This window comes from Mustelus asterias, chromosome 15 (assembly GCF_964213995.1).
Source record: "Mustelus asterias chromosome 15, sMusAst1.hap1.1, whole genome shotgun sequence".
Taxonomy (NCBI): Eukaryota; Metazoa; Chordata; class Chondrichthyes; order Carcharhiniformes; family Triakidae; genus Mustelus; species Mustelus asterias.
The window spans coordinates 79288725-79312443 of record NC_135815.1 but is presented as its reverse complement, the minus strand read 5'-3'; the positions used below and the strand labels follow the sequence as shown (position 1 = coordinate 79312443).

At 43.5% G+C, this 23719-nt stretch overlaps 1 protein-coding gene across 1 annotated transcript in view; it reads right to left on the bottom strand.

Moving 5' to 3' along the window:
• The window catches only part of ninl (ninein-like), a 132453-nt gene that overhangs the window by 70986 nt on the left and 37748 nt on the right, over positions 1–23719 (bottom strand). Inside the window, exons 5-9 of the mRNA XM_078230189.1 lie at positions 20875–20941; positions 16385–16575; positions 9915–10064; positions 8828–8995; positions 1298–1434 (exon numbers count right to left, since the gene is read on the bottom strand). Of these exons, the coding sequence (XP_078086315.1) occupies positions 1298–1434; positions 8828–8995; positions 9915–10064; positions 16385–16575; positions 20875–20941 (713 nt within the window). The remainder of the gene's footprint in view (positions 1–1297; positions 1435–8827; positions 8996–9914; positions 10065–16384; positions 16576–20874; positions 20942–23719) is intronic.

The window sequence follows — 23719 nt, the reverse complement described above, 5'->3', positions numbered from 1 at the left end:
CCAGCAGATGGCAAACTGGAACAGCTAGACAGGTCTTTTCAACACATACTGACTTCATGGTGATTGAGAATACTGTGTCCCCTGCCAACACGTTATGGCTGCCAATGCCCATCTGCGCACACACACTGGTCCGCCAAAATTATATGGGTGTACAAAAAAAATGGATAAATCGAAGACCAAGCCCAAAGTGAAAGGAGCAAAGGCTAAGAAAGCAGCACAGGAAAGAAATTAAACAATCTGAACTCAGTGGCTCTTCTCAGAGCCACCCGCGTCTTTCAGGGAAGAGCTGATCCCCCAATCAGTTGAGCCGTTTTGACACTGGGAGTAGATTTTAGATCTCCGGCACTCATCATCCCTCAACTCCTCTCCCACTCTCTGCAATGAAGCAGAGGAATGTCCATGTCCCTTCAGAATTGTTTGTGTGTGTGTGTGTGTGTGTGTGTGTGTGTGTGTGTGTGTGTGTGGGGGGGGGGGGGGGGGGGGGGGGGGGAATCTGTGTTAGTTTCCTTTTTCAGGAGATTCAGGGTAACGCATCAAACGCAATGATTCAACTGGAAGGTGTGTTAGTAAAATTCACAATGTATCTGGGAGGGAGTTGTCTGGGAATGGAATAGAATCTGGGATTGAGATGGAAGCGGACAGTTTGACTGGTTGGCGAAACGCAGACAGAGTTGGCAACCAATGTAACGGATTGAAAAATTAAGACTCTTTAAAGCTCAAAGTGTCTCGCCTTCTGTTTCACTAGTGGTGTCAATCAGCAGCACTTATGTGAACTGTTTTGTGATACACAGAGATACCGCGCAGAGGGGTGTTTAACATTTCCATAACCGAGAAAGAAAGACATTCCATTTACACTGTGTCTTTCACACCTTAGGATATTCCAACATGCTTTACAGCCAATTCTGTACATTTCTGAAGTGTGTTCACTATTGTAATGTAGGAAACACATCAAAGTCCTCAAACAACAATGTGATATTGGGCAGTTTATCCTTTTCACTGATGTTGGTTGAGGAATGAATGTTGACCAGGAGAATGTCCCTGCTCTTCAATATAGTGCCACGGTATCTTTTAAATCCACCTGAGAAGGCAGACATCTCAGTTTAACATCTTATTAGAAAAATGGTACCCCAAACAGTGCAGCAAACCCCCAGTACAGCACCGAAACGTCAGCCTTTCGTACTGGCTTGAACCCATAACCTTCTGATTTAGAGGCAGGTGTGCTACCAATGAGCCATGGGTGACACAGATCAACATTAAAAACAAACACTGGTTGCAGAGGAACCATTAAGATGCTTACTGAAGGCAGTTGACTTCATTCTTGTAACAGGTTAGTGCAGCCTGGTGAATCCCATTTTTGCTGGCCAATAACTCATTTTCAAGAGCTTTGGTCAAGTCTGCAAGGTTCACCTTCTCTTCCACATCAAAGTCCAAAGTCTGTCAAAAAGAAATGATCAACACTTTGAAAAGTGAATGCTGCAAATGTGCTGCCATTATAATCCATGTTAGTAAATTTATTCCCGTAAACTAATTCTCTTCTTGCGAAAAGGAGAGAGAGAATGGGAGAATTTCTGTATCAGAACACAAATCAAATTTTCAAAGAATTGTGCATCTGCGATATGGTATACCTTTAGAACAGAGAAGGTAAAGGGGAGATTTCATGGAGGTGCTCAAAATTATCAGATGTTTATTAATAGAATAAATAAGGATGGAATGGTTTCCACTGGCTGGAGGCTTGGTAACCAGAGAGCACGGATTTAAGAGAATTGGCATAAGAACCAGAGAGATGTGTGTTTCTTTACAGGGCTAGTTGCTGTGATTTGGAATTCACACATTGTGAGGCTGGTGACATTTAAATAGCAACTTTCAAAGGAAATTGGATATACATTTGAAAAGAAGAAAAATTGAAGAGTTATGGGGAAAAAGAGCACTGGGGCAAGACTAACTAGGTAGAGCCTGAACATGTACTGAGCTGTATAAGTCTATGGTCCTCTGCATTGGTCCATCAATAGCAATCAACCATTGTCTCTCACTGCAAATCACTCGATTCTTCAAATAAACAGGGAAGGCGATGGTGTAGTGGTATTATCGCTAGACTATTAATCTAGAAACTCAGCTAATGTTCAGGGGACACTGGTTCGAATCCCGCCACGACAGATGGTAAAATTTGAATTCAATAAAAAAATCTGGAATTAAGAATCTACTGATGACCATGAAACCATTGCCGATTGTCAGAAAAATCCATCTGGTTCACTAATGTCCTCTAGGGAAGGAAATCTGCCGACTTTACCCAGTCTGGCCTACATGTCACTTCAGAGCCACAGCAATATGGTTGACCCTCAACTGCCCTCCAAGGGCAACTAGGGATGGGCAATAAATGCTGGCCAGCCAGAGATGCTCTCGTCCCATGAATGAATTAAAAAACACATCTGTGACATTTAACACAAAGGAAGAACATTTTGGTTCAGTTCCCTCCTTTGCTTTCTCTCTTCTAATGGGTCGCTGCATTGCAGAATCACTCAGGTAGCAGAATAGTGCAGTGTGGGCTGGAAACTGCACTGTGACCCCCATATACAGAGGTGGACGTTGTCCCACAGTTGTAAAAAGCTATGGTCTTTCCACATCTGAAATAAAGTGTTCTATTCTGGCCACAGCACCTCAGGAAGGATACAACGGCCTTGAAGTGGGCATTGTGCAGATCATGTAGAATAACACATATGCTAAAGAAAGTTACATAACAAGGGCGGGCTGTATTTCGGTGAGCATAGAAGTCTGAGGGGGTCATAGACTACCTACAGTACAGAAAGAGGCCATTCAGCCCATCAAGTCTGTACTGACCACAATCCCACCCAAGCCCTATTCCCGTAGCCCCACACATTTACCCTAGCCAGTCCCCCTGACACTAAGGGCCAATTTAGCACAACCAATCAACCTAACCCGCACATCTGTGGACGGTAGGAGGAAATTGGAACACTCGGAGGAAACCCACGCAGACATGGGGAGAATGTGCAGACTCCACACAGACAGTGACCCAAGCTGGGAATCGAACCCGAGTCTCTGGCACTGTGAGGCAGCAGTGCCTACCACTGTACCACCATGAATCTAATTGAGATGCTTAGAACGATTAAAAGGTTTGTTAGGGTAAATAGAGGGAAACTATTTCTTCTGGTTGGAGAGATCCAGAACAGAGGCAGCCTAATCAGGAGTGATGTCAAGAAACACTTCCTCGCACAAATTGGTATTGGAAATCTGGAACATTCGCCCAAAAAGCTGTTGAGGTTAGTTCCAATGAAAATTACACAGTGGTTGGCAGTGCTGCCTCACAACACCAGGGGCCCGGGTTTGACTCCAGCCTTGGGTGACTGTCCGTATGGAATTTCCTCCAGGTGCTCCGGTTTTCTCCCACAGTCCAAAGATGTGCAAGTTAGTTGGAATTACCAAGCTAAATTGCCCGTTGGTGTTCCAAGATGTGTAGGTTAGGGAGATTAGCGGGGTAATTATGTGGGGTTATGGGGATAGGGTCAGAGTGAGATGCTCTGTCGGAGAGTCAGTGCAGATCCGATGGGCCGAATAGCCTCATTCTGCACCCTAAGGATTCTATGATTCAATGAAGATTGATGGAATTTTATTGGTCGCAGATATTAAGGGTTATAGAACCAAAGGTGGATAGATGAATTTAAAATACAGATGATCCACAATCTAAGGCACGATGAATGCAGGACAGGCTTCTATGTTCCTGTGTCAATACTATTCAACAATGAGCTAACAGGAGTACAGTTAATGAAGTGGTCAGACATCTTGTGGAAGCTGAAAATGATGGAAATACTCAGCAGATCTGGCAGCAGCTGTGCAGAGAGAAGCAGAGTTAACGTTTTGGGGCTATGACCTTGCACCAACATTCAGCTGAGGGCTGCCTATTTGCGAGTTAGCTTTCTCACTCTTCTACACGTGGACTCAAAACCAACTCAAGGCCCCAGTAACAGAAATGGAAAGTGCTGCAAATACTCAGCAGGTCCAATCCTCGGTAGTATAGTCGTTAGTGTCCCTGCCTGTCACGTGGGAGACCGGGGTTCAATTCCCCGCCGGGGAAGTACTAATATTTAAGGATATTATTAAACTAGAAAGAGTGCAGAAAAGATTTACTATTAGGATGCTACCGGGACTTGATGGTTGGAGTTACAAGGAGAGGCTGGATCAACTGGGACGTTTTCACCTGGGGCATAGAAAACTTTCTTATAGAGGTCTATAAAATAATGAGGGGTGTAACCTCAGTTAGATAGTCAATATCTTTTCCCAAAGGTAGGGGAGTCCAAAACTAAAGGGCATAGGTTTAAGGTGAGAAGGGAGAGATACAAAAGGGTCCAAAGGGGCAACGTTTTCACACACAGGGTGTCTGGAACGAGTTGCCAGAGGTAGTAGTAGAGGCGGATACAATTTTGTCTTTTAAAAAGCATTTAGACAGTTACATGGGTAAGATGGGTATAGAGGGATATGGACAAAACACGGGCAATGGGGACAAGCTTAGTGATTTTTTTAAAAAAGGCGGCATGGACAAGTTGGGCTGAAGGGCCTGTTTCCATGCTGTAAACCTCTATGACTCTATGACATCAGGCTGCATCTGTGGCGAGAAACAGTTAACACTTCAGATCAATGACCATCAGAACTGAGGAAAGATAGAAATGGAAGAGGTTTCTGAGCAAGTGAAGGGGGAAAGTGGGGGCGGGAACAACAAAAGGAAAGAAGGCAGGAGAGATTAAATGGCAAAAAACAAGGGTGTGGTAATGGTGAAGTTAAGGGAACAAAAGATGTGTTGGGATGAAGTGTGAATGACTGGATAGCAGCCCTCCAAATGCAGAGTGAAGCAATGAAGGAAGAAATGAGAAAACCCAAACCAAGAAATGAGAAAAACCAAACAAGTTAAAAAATCCTTGTAATTTTTTACAATTCACCGATTACCATTTATCACACAACTAAAGTGAGTGAAGGAGATGCAACTCCAAAAGCTCCAATAGATTGCGATCAAAACTTAAAACAGCAACAGCAATGGTGTTGGTGACACTTGGTTTCTGCACCTTCTGAGCACAGCCACTTCTGCGTCCATTTGAACAGCCTTCTTGACTGGTGAAAACGTCACTTCAACAGCACAGATAACCAAAATAAAACAGTTAGTTGCTTCTGTTCTGCACCCTTGCTAAGTTCTCAATACACATTTATGCCCAAATGAAAAATATATGAAATGGAATCACGCTAAAATAGCATTAAATAATGTTTCGATCGACATTCTTACTCTCGTGCTGCAACAGGTCATTAACTAAAAATCAGTAAATTAAAAGCAAAATACTGCGGATGCTGGAAATCTGAAACGAAAAGAGAAATGCTGGAAAGACTCAGCAAGTCTAGCAGCACGCTATGGAGAGAGAAAGAGAGTTAACGTTTTGTGTCCATATGACTTCCTCAGAGTATTTTCTGTAATTATAGCTGAAAAGTCAGTACTGACTCAAAATTTCAGCACTAAATAAAGAGATGTACCTGGGGGTGACATCTTTAGCAAAATGGAGCAAACAGTAAGTCAGTACTCATTTTCCAAAGAGAACTGAATATATAGTTGGAAAGGAAAAAAAACTTACAAGGCAGTGGGGAAAAAGTGGTACTAATTGGTGAGCTATTTCTATATTTTTTTAAAAATATAGTTTAATTATTAGTGTCACAAGTAGGCTCACATTAACACTGCAATGAAGTTACTGTGAAAATCCCCTAGTCGCCACACTCCGGCACCTGTTCTGGTACACCGAGGGAGAATTTAGCATGGTCAATGCACTTAACCAGCACATCTTTCAGACCCCAAGATTCTATGTTAGCACAGTTCTATTCTGTCCCAAATTAAGTCTGGCAATGAGAGATTAGAAAGGCCACTAAAATTTTTGTTCCTACTGACAAGCTAATTTTCAAGTCTTGCAGACAAACCTATTACATTGGATGTCTGACATCTCTTCAAGCTAGAAAGTTCCATTCTCGTAGAGTAAACAAGTACAGTAATTGGTTTCCGAATAAGTTGTTTCTCCCCTCTCCAATGGGAAGCAAGACCAAAATTCCCAATTTTTAAAAGGCTTACATTGACGCTGCAATAAAGTTATTGTGAAAATCCCCTTGTCGCCACACTCCGCCACCTGTTCGGATTCTGAGGGAGAATTTAGTATGGCCAATGCACCTAACCAGCACGTTTTTCGTACTATGGGAGGAAACCGGAGTACCCGGAGGAAACCCAGGCAGACATGGGGAGAATGTGCAGACTCCGCAGTGACCCAAGCTGAAAATCGAACCTGGGTCCCTGGCGCTGTGAGGCAACAATGCTAACCACCATGCTACCGTGCCGCCCAGCAAGTTTAGGTCAAAAATGACATGCTTGAAAAGACTATTTTAAAAGCCATCAAAAATGTGATTTCCTTTCTTTTGAAGGGAAGTGGCGATGAATTCCTCGAATGAGATTTTTTTAAAAAGACTTTTGTTTATATGACACCTTTCATGATGAAAGCTTTTCACAGCAAAAGGGAATTCTTTCTAAGCATCGTGACTGTTGTAATGTAGGAAGCACAGCAGCAAAGTTCCAGAAAGAACAATGGGATAATGACCAGATAATCTGTTTCAGTGAAGTGATATAAAAGCAAAATACTGCAGATGCAGGCATCTTAAACAAAAACGGAAAATGCTGGGAAATCGCAGCAGGTCTGACAGTATCTATGGAGAGAGAATAGAGCCAATGTTTCGAGTCTGGATGACCCTTCATCAGAGCTGTTGTTGTCTGTGGGGGTAATTATTAACCAGGACACCAGACCAGTTCATCTTTCAAATGGTGCCATGGAATATTTTTTGTCGACCTAAGAAGGGTCTATTTTAACTCATTCAGAATGAGTCAGAGTCCCTACAGTGCTGAACGAGGCCAACTGGCCTACCGAGTCTGCACGGACTCTTACCCCAGACTTACTCCGATACCCCACATAGTTACCGTGCTAATTCCCCTAACCGACACATTTTGAGACACTAAGGGACAATTTAGCATGGCCAATTCACCTAACCCACGCATCTTTGGATTGTGGGAGGAAACCGGAGCATCTGGAGGAAACACATGCAAACACGGGGAGAACATGCAAAGTCTATACAGACAGTCACCCCAGGTCGAAATTGTATCTGGGTCCCTGATGCTGTGAGGCAACAGTGCTAACCACTGTGCCACCATGAAAGCATCTCCAAAAGTGTTGCACTCACTTGCACTTGGCAGGGGGGGGGTTTGCCTAGACATTTTGCTCAAGTTCCTGGAGTGAACAAAGAAAATTACAGCACAGGAACAGGCCCTTCGGCCCTCCAAGCCTGCACCGATCATGCTGCCTGACTTAACTAAAACCCCCTACCCTCTATTCCCATCCTATTCATGTATTTGTCAAGACGCCCCTTAAAATTCACTACCGTATCCGCTTCCACTGCCTCCCCCGGCAACGAGTCCCAGGCACCCATTACTTTGTGCCCTCCATACCAGGCAACATCCTGGTAAATCTTTTCTGTACCCTCTCCAAAGCCTCCACATCCTTCTGGTAGTGTGGCGACCAGAATTGAACACTATATTCCAAGTGCAACCGAACTAAGGTTCTATAAAGCTGCAACATGACTTGCCAATTTTTAAACTCAATACCCTGGCCGATGAAGGCAAGCATGCCGTATGCCTTCTTGACTACCTTCTCCACCTGCATTGCCACTTTCAGTGACCTGTGTACCTGTACACCCAGATCCCTTTGCCTATCAATACTCTTAAGGGTTCTGCCATTTACTGTATATTTCCTATCTGTATTAGACCTTCCAAAATGCATTACCTCACATTTGTCCGGATTAAACTCCATCTGCCATCTCTCTGCCCAAGTCTCCAACTGATCTATATCCTGCTATTTCCTCTGATGGTCCTCATCACTATCCACAAATCCACTAACCTTTGTGTCGTCCGCAAACTTACTAATCAATCCAGTTACATTTTCCTCCAAATTATTTTTTATATTACAAACAGCAAAGATCCCAGCACTGATCCCTGAGGAACACCACTTGTCACAGCCCTCCATTCAGAAATGCACCCTTCCACTGCTACCCTCGGTCTTCTTTGACCGAGCCAGTTTTGTATCCACCTTGCCAGTTTACCTCTGATCCCATGCGACTTCACCTTTTGCACCAGTCTGCCATGAGGGACCTTGTCAAAGGCCTTACTGAAATTCATGTAGACAACATCCACTGCCCTGATCAATCATCTTCGTCACTTCCTCGAAAAACTCGATCAAGTTTGTGAGACACGACCTCCTCTTCACAAAACCATGTTGCCTCTCACTAATACGTCCACTTATTTCCAAGTGGGAATAAATCCTGTCTCAAAGAATCCTTTCCGATAATTTCCCTACCACTGATGTAAGGCTCACCGGTCTGTAATTACCTGGATTATTCTTGCTACCCTTTTTAAACAAAGGAACAACATTGGCTATTTTCAAATCCTCTGGGACCTCCCCTAGAGCCAGTGAGGATACAAAGATTGCTCTCAAGGCTCCAGCAATTTCCTCCCTTGCCTCTCTCAGTATTCTGAGAGTGGGTCTCAAACCCAGGACCTTCCAATTCAGAAGCAGGAGTGATTCTGACTGAGCCACAACTCAGGAAGACAATGAAGAGCTTTGCCCGCCCTGGCTTCATGCCTTCTTATTCCTGTTCCACATGGGGAATTGTCTCAATTGCTCCTCTGAAGAGGGAGCTAACAAGAGAGAGCTAAGACATATGTTATCAAAGGTCAACAAGAGCCCCGTCTCACCTCCAATATCTCTTTACTGTTTTTAATTCCGTCTTCTTGCCACATGTCGATTATTTGTTCAGATGATGCATAACCAGTGCCATCATCAAGACCAGCGAATAGCTGTGAACTTATAGTGTTTGACATCAAGGATGGAGTTGCTGTTCTACATCTGTTCTCATCAAAGGTCTGAGAGAAAAGAAATCGATTATTTATGCAGGCAATGCAGTCACCATATTTAACTCCTGGAAATTGTCGTCACAGACTGCTGCCAGAATTCCCCAAAAACAAGAAATGCCAACACTAGATGGCAATATTCCTCCTTCAATCTCTGTCTCCCAGCTCCACTTCTCCAGGTTCCACTACACATGAGTTTTGGCTTAAATTGCTTGGCGTCCCTGTTGTCCAAATCATCTGATACGGCTTTGCCCGCTCTGGCTTCATGCCTTCTTATTCCTGTTCCACATGGGGAATTCTCAATCGCTCCTCTGATCAAGTCTTTTTTCTAACACACCAAATTATGAAACTGATCCTTTTTTTTAAAACTTAGAGAAGTGTTTCCTTTATAGATCAATATTCTTATTATACAGGAAAACAAGGCGGCTGCCAGAGGAGCGAGGGAACTGGAGATTTTGGACACGAGCAAGACAGCAAGGCTTTCAGATGATTTGGCTGGTGGAACACAGCAGGGGAAAGAGATCAGAGGGGAAAACTTGGGAGAAGTGTGAACAACGTAAGGGTAATTGGATGACAGGTGAAGAGATGGAGTGATAAGCATTCAGGTTAAACAATGGAGTAGCGAGAGGTCAGGAAAAAGTGCATGAGAGGATTAAATGAGAGATGGCGTAGAAAGTCAATGGTAGCAAGAGGGTCATAGGATGTAGGCAGAAGTAGTTATGGGAAGTATCTTGAATGCTGGAGAGCAAAGGGATAGCAGGGGAAGCAACAGAGATGGGGTAATGCTGAAAGAATGAAGCTGCCTAGACCCACAGCCAAATGTTAGATGGATAAGTGATGATGCATTTGGAAAGGCAAGGGAGAGAAAGCAAACTTGACTTTATACACTAAACAATATTTAAAAGAATAACTTGATTATATTCTGCCTGACCTGATAGAGAGCGCGACGATATTTCTGCTTGCGGGGTGTAGAAGGGACCGAAGCCACAGGTCCATGTCGAAATAAGCCAAGAAGAAATTCACTGAGGCTTACTTTTCCATCACCATCTTTATCCAACTTTCTGAACAGATCAGCTACTTCCTGTGGAGGGGGGAAAAAAATTACAAACACCTCAAACATACAGAGACAAGATTTTATACCAATAATCTCATCATTCAAACCAGAATCAAGTAAATTAGAAAGAAAGATCTTCATTTATTTAATGCCTTTCATGACCTCAGGACATTCTGAAGCACTTCACGCTCTTCCTCACAATGGTGCCATGAGATTTTATTACACCCACACAAGAGAGCAAAAAGCAAGCCTTAGCTGAAGAATCCGGAAGAGTGGCTTTCCGGGGGAGATTTTTTTTTAAAGGGAGGGAGGTCAAAAGGGAGTTCTAAAGAATTGATTCGAGATGGCTGTAAATTCTGCCAACCAGGATGAAGTGGGAAGAGTAGGAAGTGGAGGAGATGGCAGGAAGGGGAGGCAGTATACGTAATGGTGCACGCTCTCTGACTTCACCAGGAATGCAAAGGGTACTTATTAATAAGGAAAATCTGTACAGAGGCTAGCAGCACCCCAACCCAGCTGCCCTAGAACAGCCCACCAGATGCTCCAATCCCTACATGTTTTCTACATGCTTTCTGCCTGAGAGGGGACAACATCCCTTGAGGCAATTACCTACTCTTGGTCCCAATTGGTCCCTCAAGCCAAGTGACCTTCTTCTGTTGTGTTGCCCTTAAAGGGACAATTAGCACAGTATGTGAAGGGATGGGAGCGAGAGGACATGGGGGAAGCAATAGGCAGGAGAGTACTGATAGAATGGAAAAGGTTGCAGAGGTATGGTGAGGCAATGCCATGGAGGGATGTGTGTTAAGGGGCGAGGATCGAAATTGCATTTCACCGGAGGGTCAATTTGATCAACAGGTAAAGTCGCCATAGTCCCAGGTGACCATAGGCTGTCTCACCTTTGATGGGGAGAGCTGACTGGTTGTGAATTAACCTGAGGATCATCACACCTCAGGCAAGGGGCAAGGTTGAGAAGGTGGGGCCTTCATGAATAACCTCAGCTGGTACACAACTGAACTCATGCTGTTGGCATCGCTCTACCCCCAACAAGGGGGTATGAAATAAACAATCAGTGCTTGGTATGGGGCTCCACACAATGCCAAAGGGAATGCTGCAATGCCAGAAGTGCATCTTCTGAATGTGATGTTAAGCCAAGGCACCATCTGCTCTCTCGGGTGGACGCAAAATACGCCATGCCGCTAATCTGAAGAGCAGCAGGGGAGTTATCCCAGCCAAAATTTAATCTTCAATCAAGCCTGCCACAAGAAAATTATCTCATCATTATCACATTGCTGTTTGTGCATGCAAATTAGCTCCATTAGAGTAGTGATAGCAATTCAAATATACTTCATTGACTGTAAAGTGCTTTGATAGTTCCTGAGGGTGTTCGAAGATGCTTTATAAACACGAGTCTTTTTAAAAAAAGGATAATAACAGGTGGCTGAAGTTTAAATGATTTGAAAAGCAGAAATCAGGAGTTCTGTAAGGAGGGCTGAAGGTCACCTAAGGAGCTCAATAGGGAAGTACAATTGACAAGTGACGAAGCGTATTGATGGCAATGGTGAATAGGGTTTGGGCAGAGGTAGCCATGTGGTGGCCGTGGAAGTACTGACCGGGCCATGGAGCTGGGGAGTGAACCCAGCAGCACATTGATTGTGTGCAGTCTGGTTCAGCCCAAGCTAGCAGCCAGGGAAGTGAATAGTTCAGTGGCAAGGCTGAAATGATTTTGTTGGGGGTGAAGACATTGATCAAGATTCTACTGAAATAGGGCATTTTGCATCATGTCCTGTTAGACATTTTCCCTCATCCTTCAGCTCAAGTGTTTCCCCATGTAATCTGCTGGACATACGTGCTAACAACAGTGAGGTGAGACTGATGGAGGAACTGGGCAAATGATGGGACAGCCTATCTCTTCAACCAATGAGTTTTAAGGATTGAGAAAGAAACGGAGGGGTGACTTTGAAAGAAATAAAATGACAGAGTCAAATCAAATAAATTTAACGCTTATTTATTAGTGTCACAAGTAGGCTTACACTAACAAAATTACTGTGAAAATCACCTTGTCGCCACAGTCTGGCACCTGTTTGTGTACACTGAGGGGGAATTTAGTATGGCCAATGCACCTAACCAGCACGTCTTTTGGACTGTGGGAGGAAACCGGAGCACCTGGAGGAAACCCATGCTGACATGGGGAGAACATGCAGACTCCACACAGACAGTGACTCAAGCCAGAATTAAACCCGGGTCCCTGGCGCTGTGAGGCAGCAGTGCTAACCACTGTGCCACCCACAGTACAGTAAGATAAAGAGGGGTAAATTGTCCTAAGAGCAATAAAGAGGAGACAAAAAGGCAAGAAAATAATTTAAAACTTGGTGAATTTTATACATCCCCAAAAACAACTATCACTTGCATAAATGAGATTCTGTAGTTTAAATTGTTCCCTTTCCTGACCAGAGATTGATTGGCATGAATGGCATAAATCTCCACATTGAAAAGATATTTATGCTATTGAATAGTAGCCCTAACTTTCTGAGCACGTTTAACTGGTAATTCATGTACAAATGCAGCAATTTCATGACAGTTATTACAAGGATGATGTCAAAGCAGCACAGGTTATTAAGCAACTTGCGGCAATTCACAATTTGTGAGCTATCTCTTCTATGTTACAAGTTACTGGACAATTTACACATTAAGTTTTAAGTTTATTTATTAGTGTCACAAGTAGGCTTACATTAACATTGCAATGAAGTTACTGTGAAAATCACCTAGTCACCACACACCGTGGCCTGTTCGGGTACACTGAGGGAGAACTTAACATGGCCAGTGCACCTAACCAGCAAGTCTTTCAGACTGTGGGAGGAAACTGGAGCACCCGGAGGAAATCCACGCTGACACGGAGAGAACATGCAGACTCTGCACAGACAGTGACCCAAGCCGGGAATTGAACCTGGGTCCCTGGTGAGAGGCAGCAGTGCTAATCACAGTGCCACAGTGAATAGCTTATCATTAAACTCACCATTATTTGTTAGAAAATTCTGGGCCATTGACAATGTTATCAAATTAGCACATGCTTAGCAATACCCAGCTCATGAATGCTCAGTCTGGGTTCTACCAGGGCCACTCCGCTCCTAACCTCATTACAGCCTTGGTTCAAACATGGACAAAAGAGCTGAACTCCAGAAATGAGGAGAAAGTGACTGCCCTTGACATCAATTTGACAAGAGTGTAGCATCAAGGAGCCCTAGCAAAACTGGAGTTAATGGGAATCGGGCAAATTGATTGGAGTCATACCTGGCACATAAAAGATGTTTGTGGTTGTTGGGGGGTCAATCATCTCAGCTCCAGGACATCACTGCAGGAGTTTCTCAGATAAGTGTCCCAAGCCCAATCATTTTCAGCTGCTTCATCAATCACCTCCCTTCCATCATAAGGTCAGAAGTGGGGATTTTCGCTGATGACTGCACAATGTTTAGCACCATTCACAGACTGCAGTCTATGTCCAAATAAAACAAGACCTGGACATTGTCCATCCTTGGGCTGGCAAGCGGCAAGTAACGTTTGTGCCACACAAGTGCCAGGCAATGAGCATCTCCAACAAGAGACTATCACCCCTTCACATTCAATGGCTCCAGCGTTGCTGAATCCCCCACTCTTATCATCCTGGGAGTTACCGTTGACCAGAAATTGAACTGAACTAGCCATATAAATACGGTGGCTGTATCAGCAGGTTGGAAGCTCGGAGTCCTGTGATGAACGAATCACCTCCTGACTCCCCAAATCCTGTCCACAATCTGCTAGACACAAGTCAGGAGTGTGATGGAATACTCGTCCCTTTCCTGGATGAGTGCAGCACCAAAAACACCCAAGAAGCTTGACACTATCCAGGGCAATACAGCCCGCTTGATTGGCATCTCATCCACAAACATTCATTCCCTCCACCACTGATGTACAATAGCAGCAGTGTGCACTGCAAGATGCACTGCAGGAACTCACCAAGGTTCATTAGGCTGCACCTTCCAAACCCACGACCACTACCATCTAGAAGGACAAGGGCAGAAGACACATGGAAACACCATCACCTCAAAGTTCCCCTCCAAGTCAATTGCCATCCTGACTTAGAAATATATCGCCGTTCCTTCACTGTTGTTGGGTGAAAATCCTGGAACTCCCTCCCTAACCACACTATGAGTGTACCTACACCACAAGAACTGCAGCGGTTCAAGAAGGCAGCTCACCATCACCTTCTCAAGGGCAGTTAGGGATGGGCAATGAAAGCTGGCCTAGCCAGTGACAACCACATCCCTTGAATGAATAAAAGAAAATTGTAGGAAAGCTAAATCATCACTGGCATAATGTTAGACAAGTGGACTGACAGTAGGGGATTGATTGTGGGATTACAGAAGCATGAAGAAGAGAAAATAGAAAACGCTGGAAAACTCAGCAGGTCTGGCAGCATCAGCGGAGGGAGAAACAGAGTTAATGTTTCAAGTCCACAGATACTGACAGATCTGCTGAATTTTTCCAGCATTTGCTGTTTTTATTTCAGATTTCCAGCATCTGCAGTATTTTGCTTTCATTATGTAGAGGAAGAAGGGTTTAGGGAGTAAATTCCTGAGCTTAGGGCATAAGTAGCTGAAGACACAGCAATAATGGTGGATCAAAGGAAGAGAGGGGTGCGCAGCTGACCAAAGTTGGAGGAGGGTAGAGATCTCGGAGGGTCGTTGGGCTGGAGGAGATTTCAGAGATAGGAAGCAGTGAGGCTATGGAGGGATTTGAACGCAAGGATGAGTATTTTAAAATCAAGGTGTCTGTTCCTGTGCTGTACTGTTCTACGTAACATATAGCTGGGATGCCATAGGACAGCAAAGATTGTCAAATTGGGCAATAGTTGGAGTGAAGAAACAAATCAAGGGTGGATGTTTTGAGGAGAAGACAACAATGGCAGTTTCAGAAGGGAAGAAGCACGTTGTCTGATCAGTGAAGGTTGTTCAAACAAGAGAGCCAGCACTATGACTAGGAAAGATAGTTGAATGGTCAGGAGCTCCGTAGGGAGGTAATCTAAGGAGCAGACAGTGGCCATCATTGAATCAATGAACTTCAAAAGGATGAAGAGATAAGAGTTGCCAAGTGATGGGAATGCCATGTTGGGACAAGTGAAGCGTGGTCGGTGTTAGGCTGGGAGGAGGGACTGGCATGTGAGGCTTCTGCACAACGGTCTTGACCTTCAAGATGAAGAAATCCGCAAGTTCTTCACACTTGTTTTGGAACCAAGGATGGAGGCAGCAAGGCAAGGGGGTTGAAGAAGGTGGGAATGAGACTACTGAGAGTGTGATCTTTCAGATAAAACAAACTTTATGTTATCCTTGACCTCCAGGATGATCCTGCAATAACTGAAAGTTTGACAATAGAAAGGAAATAATGTTAAGGTTTAACGTGGTCCTAACAGATTTGGTGCTGCACAAGACTCATCATACACCAGGTTTGCTCAGAGCTGTGGCTCTCAGACAACCTTGAGACAATGGAGAAAACAGTGAGCATTGGAAGTGGAGAGAGGCAGCTGGATACTTGGCTGGTTAATGGCAGTGTTTATCTTACAGGTGGAGAGCCAGTGGGAGTGTGGAGAAGTTAGAGTTGATAGTAAAGGCAAGCGACCTGAGGAGAAGATTTTCTAGAGGCAAAAGTTAGGGCAGAGGGATTAGAAGTAGACCTGGGGTTGTGAATGCTAAGACAAGAAATTGGTCAGAAATGCCAATTTTTGACAGAGACCACGGGGGTGTTAAAATGATGTTGACCTTAGAACTGAAATAGTTGTATGATGTAAACTCATAGTTTAAAAATAATCCAATGAAAAGCAAGTTAAATAAACTGTTTGTGTGCTTCACATTCCGATAAAACAGTACCACCATCATCTATGCCTTAGGTTTCAAAGGTTGGCATCCTTTCAATTTAGGCTACAACTGTGACGTGGGCAACCTTGCAGATTTAAATTGGAGTACACGAACTTCAGGACTCATTGGTAGTATTAAACAGGGATGAACCAGCAATCTTCCCAGATCACAGCTATTAACTTGGTATCTAATCAATGAATATTATTAACAAATTATCTAACCAACTGCCAATATTATCGGAAAGCATTATTAGACCTTGGGAACAATGCTCCTTTAGTTTAATTGTTTTACAACGAAAGACTAGGAACAATGCTCTCTTACGTTTTTGGTGTAAATGGCTTTGCAAGACAAAGAGGTTGAAGAAAGAGAGAGGCCACTGATGTGTGTAGTTTGTCAATATTAGGTTACAAACACTGTCATATTTGCAATAAAGTTGAATTAGGATGAGAATAACGCACATACTTCGTTTTTGAGGTCCTTTAGGCCAATATTATTGCAGACTGTCGCCAATTCCTCAGTGTTAAGGTAGCCATTCTTCCCTACTCCCAACTCTTCCCAGATAGTTTGCACATGGCTCTCTGTAGCTTCAGGAAGGGGAGTGGAGAACCTCCTGGGACTGTCAAAGTCATCGGGATTCCACTTGCGCAACTGACCTAATTGAGAATTTGAAAGATAAACAGTACTTAACCAGGTTTACAATTCTCTCAGTTCACTTGAGAGAAAGAATGTTTTGCTGAGAGTGGACATGCAGACGGTCACTGTGACTCCTTGAAGGTGCTATCCAATTAATTCCGCTTTCCTGCCCTGAAAATCTTTTCCAAGTATTGTATATGACCAATGCTCTTTTGAAAGTTACTATTGAATCTGCTTCCTATTCATTTCCCCTCTGATTCTTTTGCAATTTACAGTACCTTAAATCTGTCTCTTCAGGTTATCAACCCTGCTGCCAACGGAAACAGACTTTTCTCAAAACTCTTTTTCACACCTCCAATAAATCTCCCCTTAACCTTCTCTGCCCCAAGGTGAATAACCCAAGTTTCTCTATTCTCTCCTGAAAAGTCCCTCATCCCCAATACCATTCTGATAGATCTCCTCTGCACCCTTTCCCCAGCCTTGATCTTGTTCCTAATGCATAGTGTCCAGAATTGGGCATAACACCTAAACTAATGATTTATAAATTCATAACATCTTTGCTTTTGTGTTCAATTTGTCCATAGAATAAAATCATAGAAACCCTACAGTGAGGGAGGAGACCACTTGGCCCATTAAGCCTGCATCAACTACAGTCCGTCCCAGGCCCTATCCCCATAAATCCATGTATTTATCCTGCTAATTCCCCTGACACTTACAATTTAGCATAGCCAGTCAACCTAACCCACACATCTTTGGACTCTGGGAGGAAACCAGAGCACCCCAGAGGAAACCCACGCAGACATAGGGAGAACGTGCAAACTCCACACAGACAGTGACCCAAGCCAAGAATTGAACCCATGTCCCTGGTGCTGTGAGGCAACGGTGCGAACCACTGTGCTGCCCAATTAATACATGTCTCAGATTGCTTCATTAATCCAAGAAACCAAAACAGAAAATACATAAAAATAAAACAAATGTGTCAAATTTAAAGGATATAATTCCACCATTAAAAAAAATTACCACACTCTTCTGCACATGACAATTAGGTTGACAATAGACTTTTCTCTAACTCTACCTCTGTAAATATTATCTTTTCAAAAACAAGTTAAGCTGGGTTATGGAAGTGCAATGGAGCCACAAGGATCATGAAACACACGAGCTACCCAAGGAGGACTACCCCGGCACCCACTTATCCCCATGGTTATTTTGCACATTGTGGTACAGTCCACGATGTACAGCACTGTGGAACTCCTGAGCGATATTTCATTGCAGTTTAACTTGCTCCTCAAAAGCCATCAGGTGCTGCATAGGAAACTGAAGGTGAACAAGAGGCCAGAATTGGAGAGCAGCGATCTCGGGAGGTTGCAGGACCAGAGGAGGTTACAGAGATAGGGAGGGGAGAGGTCACGAAGGAATTTAAACACAAGGCTAAGAATTTAAAAATAAAGGTGTTGCCAATCTAGGTTAATGAGTTCAGGGACGATGGGAAAGCAGGACTTGGTATGTTAGCACGTGGGCAGCAGGGCTTTGGATGAGTCTACATCTTCCACTGCTAGGTGGAAGGTTGGCCGGGACGGGGACGGGGACGGGGACGGGGGACGGGGACGGGGGACGGGGGGGACGGCACTGGAGCAATGAATTCTGGGGTAATAAACACATGCATGAGGGTTTCAACAGCAAATGGGAATTCAATATTGGATTCAGAGAAAAAAGTCAAGTCAACCCAATCTCTACATGAAAAACCCAACCTACATATTTTAAAATGGTTTTGGAAATCTTCTGGTAAGTCAGCAATTGTGGGAGGAGTATTTCCAGCATTTTCTATTCTGGTTTTCAGATTTCCAGCATCTGCATTTTTTGCTTCTGCGGACTTTAATATTCCTGATTGATAAATGTGAACAATCATAAAAATGTGACTTGTATTTTGCAGAACGATGAAAGGGTCGGGATTGGGGGGGAGGGGGGGAGGTGGTGAAACGGGACACCCCAAGGTCAATGGACCTTTGGCTGTTCTGACAAATTCTCCAACCCCGCCTGTGGTGATTCCAGGCGGGACCGGAAAATCTGGCCAATGTCTATTTAATTAACCAAACTTCATGTTAATGCATGCGGTTCCGGTTCAGAGCACCATCAGGCCAATAAATAAACCATTCCAAGTTTCATTACTTTGAAGTATACTTTTCCATTGATGAAAATGTTCAAAGGTTTTATCACTATAGCATTTCCTTCCTTCCTGTCCCTTTAAACATCAAATCACTCCTCAACCTTTTGAACTCAAGGGAATATAAACCCAAATTTTATGCGGCCTGTTCCCGTAATTTAATCCTTTAAGACATTGGGCTGACGCTACAGCAAATTAGTGTTCAACTACACCATGCTGTGCAGTAGCAGCTGGACTTTTAGTGTCCAAAATTCTCTGCGTGGCAAATCCAGTTTTAGCCAGATCTCGAGCTGGGGGTCAAAGGGGGCAATGGTACAAGTCTCCCCAGGACACTGTTGAGCTGATCTTTGTTCCCAGAACAAAGTAGCAGGGGCATGAAATTTTAAGCTCGATTGTCCAATCATCTGGAATGTCCAAGGGGCAAGTGGAAAAATAAATAAACTCGGAACGGCTGTGGAAAATAACTTGGAACAAGGTGAGTTATGTATGTAGTTGGCAAATTAGGATCACAGAACAACAGAAGCACAATTTTGTACGTTACTTACTTCTCCCATTTAAAAAAAAAGAACAAATTTACAAGAAGATTACATTTTTGGCTTGAAGGATATCTCAATATTGAACAATATCATTAGTTGTAATTATCAATTTGGGGGAGGCAGTCGTGTATTGGTATTGTCACTGGACTAATAATCCAGAAACCCAGGGTAATGTTGGGGTGGCAGTGGTCAGCACTACTGCATCACAGAACCAGGGACCCAGGTCAAATTCCGGCCTTGGGTGACTGTTTGTGTGGAGTTTGCACTTTCTCCCCATGTCTGCGTGGGTTTCCTCCAGGTGCTCTGGTTTCCTTCCACACTCCAAAATGTGCGGGTTAGGTGGATTGGCTATGCTAAATTACCCTTTAGTGTCAGGGGGACTAGCAAGGTGAATATGTGGGGTCACGGGGAAATAAGGCCTGGGTGGGATTGTTGGTGCAGGCTCAATGGGGCAAACAGTCTGTTTCTCCACTGTTGGGATTCTATGGCTCTATGATTCTAATTATTGATGAAAGACAAACAAATACTCAGTATCTGAGCTTATTCTCAGTAACCAGTCAGATTAATAAATGATGAAACAAGAGATACAAAGAGGATAAATGGAGGGTAACCAACCCACCCATTAGCTGTTTACATTGTTGTGTCTTCCAATAGCCAACTGGACAGATCTTTGTCATTATTGTGGATTTTATGCCTCACTCACACCAACAGCCAGTAACATTTTGTGAAGTGACAGCAGACAGCTGGGATTACCTTGAATCACGTGTCTTGCTGTAATCCACATTAGGAGTTCACAGTATGCTCGAGTAAACAAAAACAGACGCACACAAGCAAAGAATTGGAATTGAGTGTATGAAAACTTCTGAAACCCCCCCAAAGAAAACCAGAACTTTGTAACTACTTTAAATAAAATTATACAAAACAGCTCCATCGAGCTGTACTTTAAAAATAGGTCATCTGAATTTTGATCCTAACCCACATTAGGTCCCTTTCACCCATGACCCAGGCTTGATGACCTACTTTAGCCCCTGATCCAGCAACAGTCTAATCTTATTAATTCTCATACACAAGCTCAAATCCCTCCATCCTTCACCCCTTCCTTAACACTGTGACTTCTGTCAGCCCTACAAGAACTTTGTGTTTCCCGAACTTCAGCATCGTCTGTATTCACCACTTCCTTTGACAGTCGTCTGGGCCCCAGGCTCAAGAATTCCCTCCCTAAACCTCATGACCATTCTCTCCTCCTATATGTAGCTCCGACCGAGCTTTCTGTACACCCTAGCTCTGACTGTAACACTACATTCTGCACTCTCTCCTTTCCTTCTCTACGAATGGTATGCTTTGTCTGTACAGTGTGCAAGAAACAATACTTTTCAATGTATACTAATACATATGACCATAATAAGTCAAATCAAAAAATCACCACTTTTCCCAATATCTCTCCTTGAACTCAGTGTTGGATTTTGTCTGATCATGCCCCAATATAGCACAGGGGCTGATTGGTCTACTTCTCTTCCTATGTCCATGTGAAGACCCCTTGAAATGTTTTACTACATTAAAAGGTGCTATATAAATAAACGCTGTTGTTGGGTTAAAAAAAAAGTTTGAAAAACACACTTTACCTTGTGCTTCAAATGTTTCATGCAAACGTTCTTTATGTTGTTCAAGCTCTTCATCAGATTTGAGACTCTGTAACAGAAAATGACCACAGTAAATTCAACCGTTAACAGTCGCGAAACACTGGCATAAACTTGTCACTTCAGGTGCTGAGGTGGCAGGATGAGTGCACTGCAAACTTTATGCTTACCCGGTGGCAAGTGGTTAGCACAGCTGCCTCACAGCACCAGCGACCCGGGTTCAATTCCCCAGTTCCCCAAATAAACCTGTTGGACTTTAACCTGGTGTTGTTAAACTTCTTACTGCACATACAGGTAGTCATGGGATATAAATCCCATGCGGGTTAGGTTGATTGGCCATGCTAAAAATTGCCCTTAGTGTCCTGAGATGCGTAGGTTAGAGGGATTAGCGGTTAAATATGTGGGGATATGGGGGTAGGGCCTGGGTGGGATTGTGGTCGGTGCAGACTCGATGGGCCGAATGGCCTCTTTCTGTACTGTAGGGTTTCTATGATTTCTATGAATCTGCACGTTCGCCCCGTGTCTGCGTGGGTTTCCTCCGGGTGCTCTGGCTTTCTCCCACAGTCCAAAGATGTGCGGGTTAGGTGAATTGGCCATGCTAAATTCTCCCTCAGTGTACCTGAACAGATGCCGGAATGTGGCGACTAGGGGATTTTCACAGTAACTTCATTGCAGTATTAATGTAAGCCTACTTGTGACATTAATAAATAAACTTTAAACTTTGATTGTAACCAAACAACTATGCCGGAACTTTTGGGATCTACATTCATATAGAAATCACGTTGAGCTCCTAACTTGAATTGAACCTGACGCTGAGTGTTCATCAAGGGTGTTGGTTGGTGGGGGAAGGGAAGATGTGATGACAGAATATCACCTAGCATTGAAGGAGACTATTCGGACCTTGTTAACTCCTCAATATTAGTCCTACTCCCCATCTCCCCCAAACTTTCAACCAACTAAGATCTCCATGTTCCTCTAGTCATGGCCTTTTGCGCATTCCTGATTTTCCCATCAGCTGCCAAAGCATTAATCTCTGGAATTCCTACATTAAATCTCTCCTCCTTTATGATGCTCCTTGAAATCTACCCCGTGACCAAACACCTGTCCTAATATCTCCTACTCTTCTGTAAAGTTCCTCAGGATATTTTACTAGATTAACTTGGATTTATACCGTTATTGTGGGAGGAGGATTGCTATCGAGTTAACTGATCTCAGTCAGTGCTGCAGGGTCTCGACAGCAGAGCAACTGATGAATTGACAATGATTTCCATTCCAGATTTATATCCCATGACTACCTGTATGTGCAGTAAGAAGTTTAACAACACCAGGTTAAAGTCCAACAGGTTTATTTGGTAGCAAAAGCCACAAGCTTTCGGAGCCTTAAGCTCCTTCTTCAGGGGAGTGGGAATTCTGTTCACAAACAGGGCATATAAAGACACAAACTCAATTTACAGAATAATGGTTGGAATGCGAATCCTTACAACTAATCTTAGCTGTAAGGATTCGCATTCCAACCATTATTCCGTAAATTAAGTTTGTGTCTTTATATGCCCTGTTTGTGAACAGAATTCCCACTCCCCTGAAGAAGGAGCTTAAGGCTCCGAAAGCTTGTGGCTTTTGCTACCAAATAAACCTGTTGGACTTTAACCTGGTGTTGTTAAACTTCTTACTGTGTTTACCCCAGTCCAACGCCGGCATCTCCACATCATGACTACCTGTATGTGACCAGTGAAGACAGGATCGCGTTGCATGGTGATGGAACAGCCCAATGACAAACATAGTCAAAACACACATAGGTACAGTAGGGTGACTAGTGTCACAGAACTCTTCTCCAAACTAAAGACACAATAGTAATGCAATCTCCCCATGAAGAGATGATGTGTGTCGAATAATTATTTTTAATCCACCGGCTGCAAATCTGAATTGAAATTTTCAAAAGCAGACCTTTTAACAACACAAACTAAAGTGATTTGAACTCAGTCCAAGATGGCTAGCACCATCTTGCATTACTATATATACCATATCCCAATCATTGGAGTGGAATCCAGTCCGCAAAACTCTGCAAGACAATAACTTCAGGGAAGGATTCAGATCTCCTGTCTCATTAGCAAGGCATCTTTGGCAATCTCCTGAGGTATTCAACTGTTGGAGATGGGTCATTAAGCAGAATCACTTGGACTATGGAACACTGGCTAAATTAGCTTCCAGACACGAGTTAATCACCTTTGAAATACACAGACAATGTCTTTTTTGATTCTCCCTGGCAGTTGGTCAAAGAAGGTCCCATAACAAGCCAACCCTTTATCTGTTTTGAACACATGTCTTCTCAACAGAGCTTGGGACAAGCATCTTAGGGAGAAAACCTAAGTGGGGTCCCTCCTGCCTTCCTTTCTTTCGCCAACCCACCTCGTAAGCTTTATTACCTAGTGACATCCAGCTGCCAACACAGATTTTGTAAAGGAATCCAACCCTGCATTACAGTCTCCTGATGAACAATCAACCCAGTCAACTACATCATTAAATCGGAAACATCAAGACCTTTGAATTCAGCTTGAGGCCAGCCAAGTCACCAAACTACATAACTGTACACTATACTTACTTTTTTTGTATGAAGTCTAATTTGGCCAACCTATCCTTCCACACTCCGTAATCACGTGTGTGGGTACATGTATGTATGTGTGCGCGTGAACGCGTGCTCAAGTAAGTCTTTTAATATTTTACTTGGATCAATTTAAGCATAAGAAAGCTAACCTCTATCTTTGTTAAATGAAAGAAAACCTGTCCTATTGGTTCTTTTATAATCAGTGTATAAATAGTTAAATACTCACTG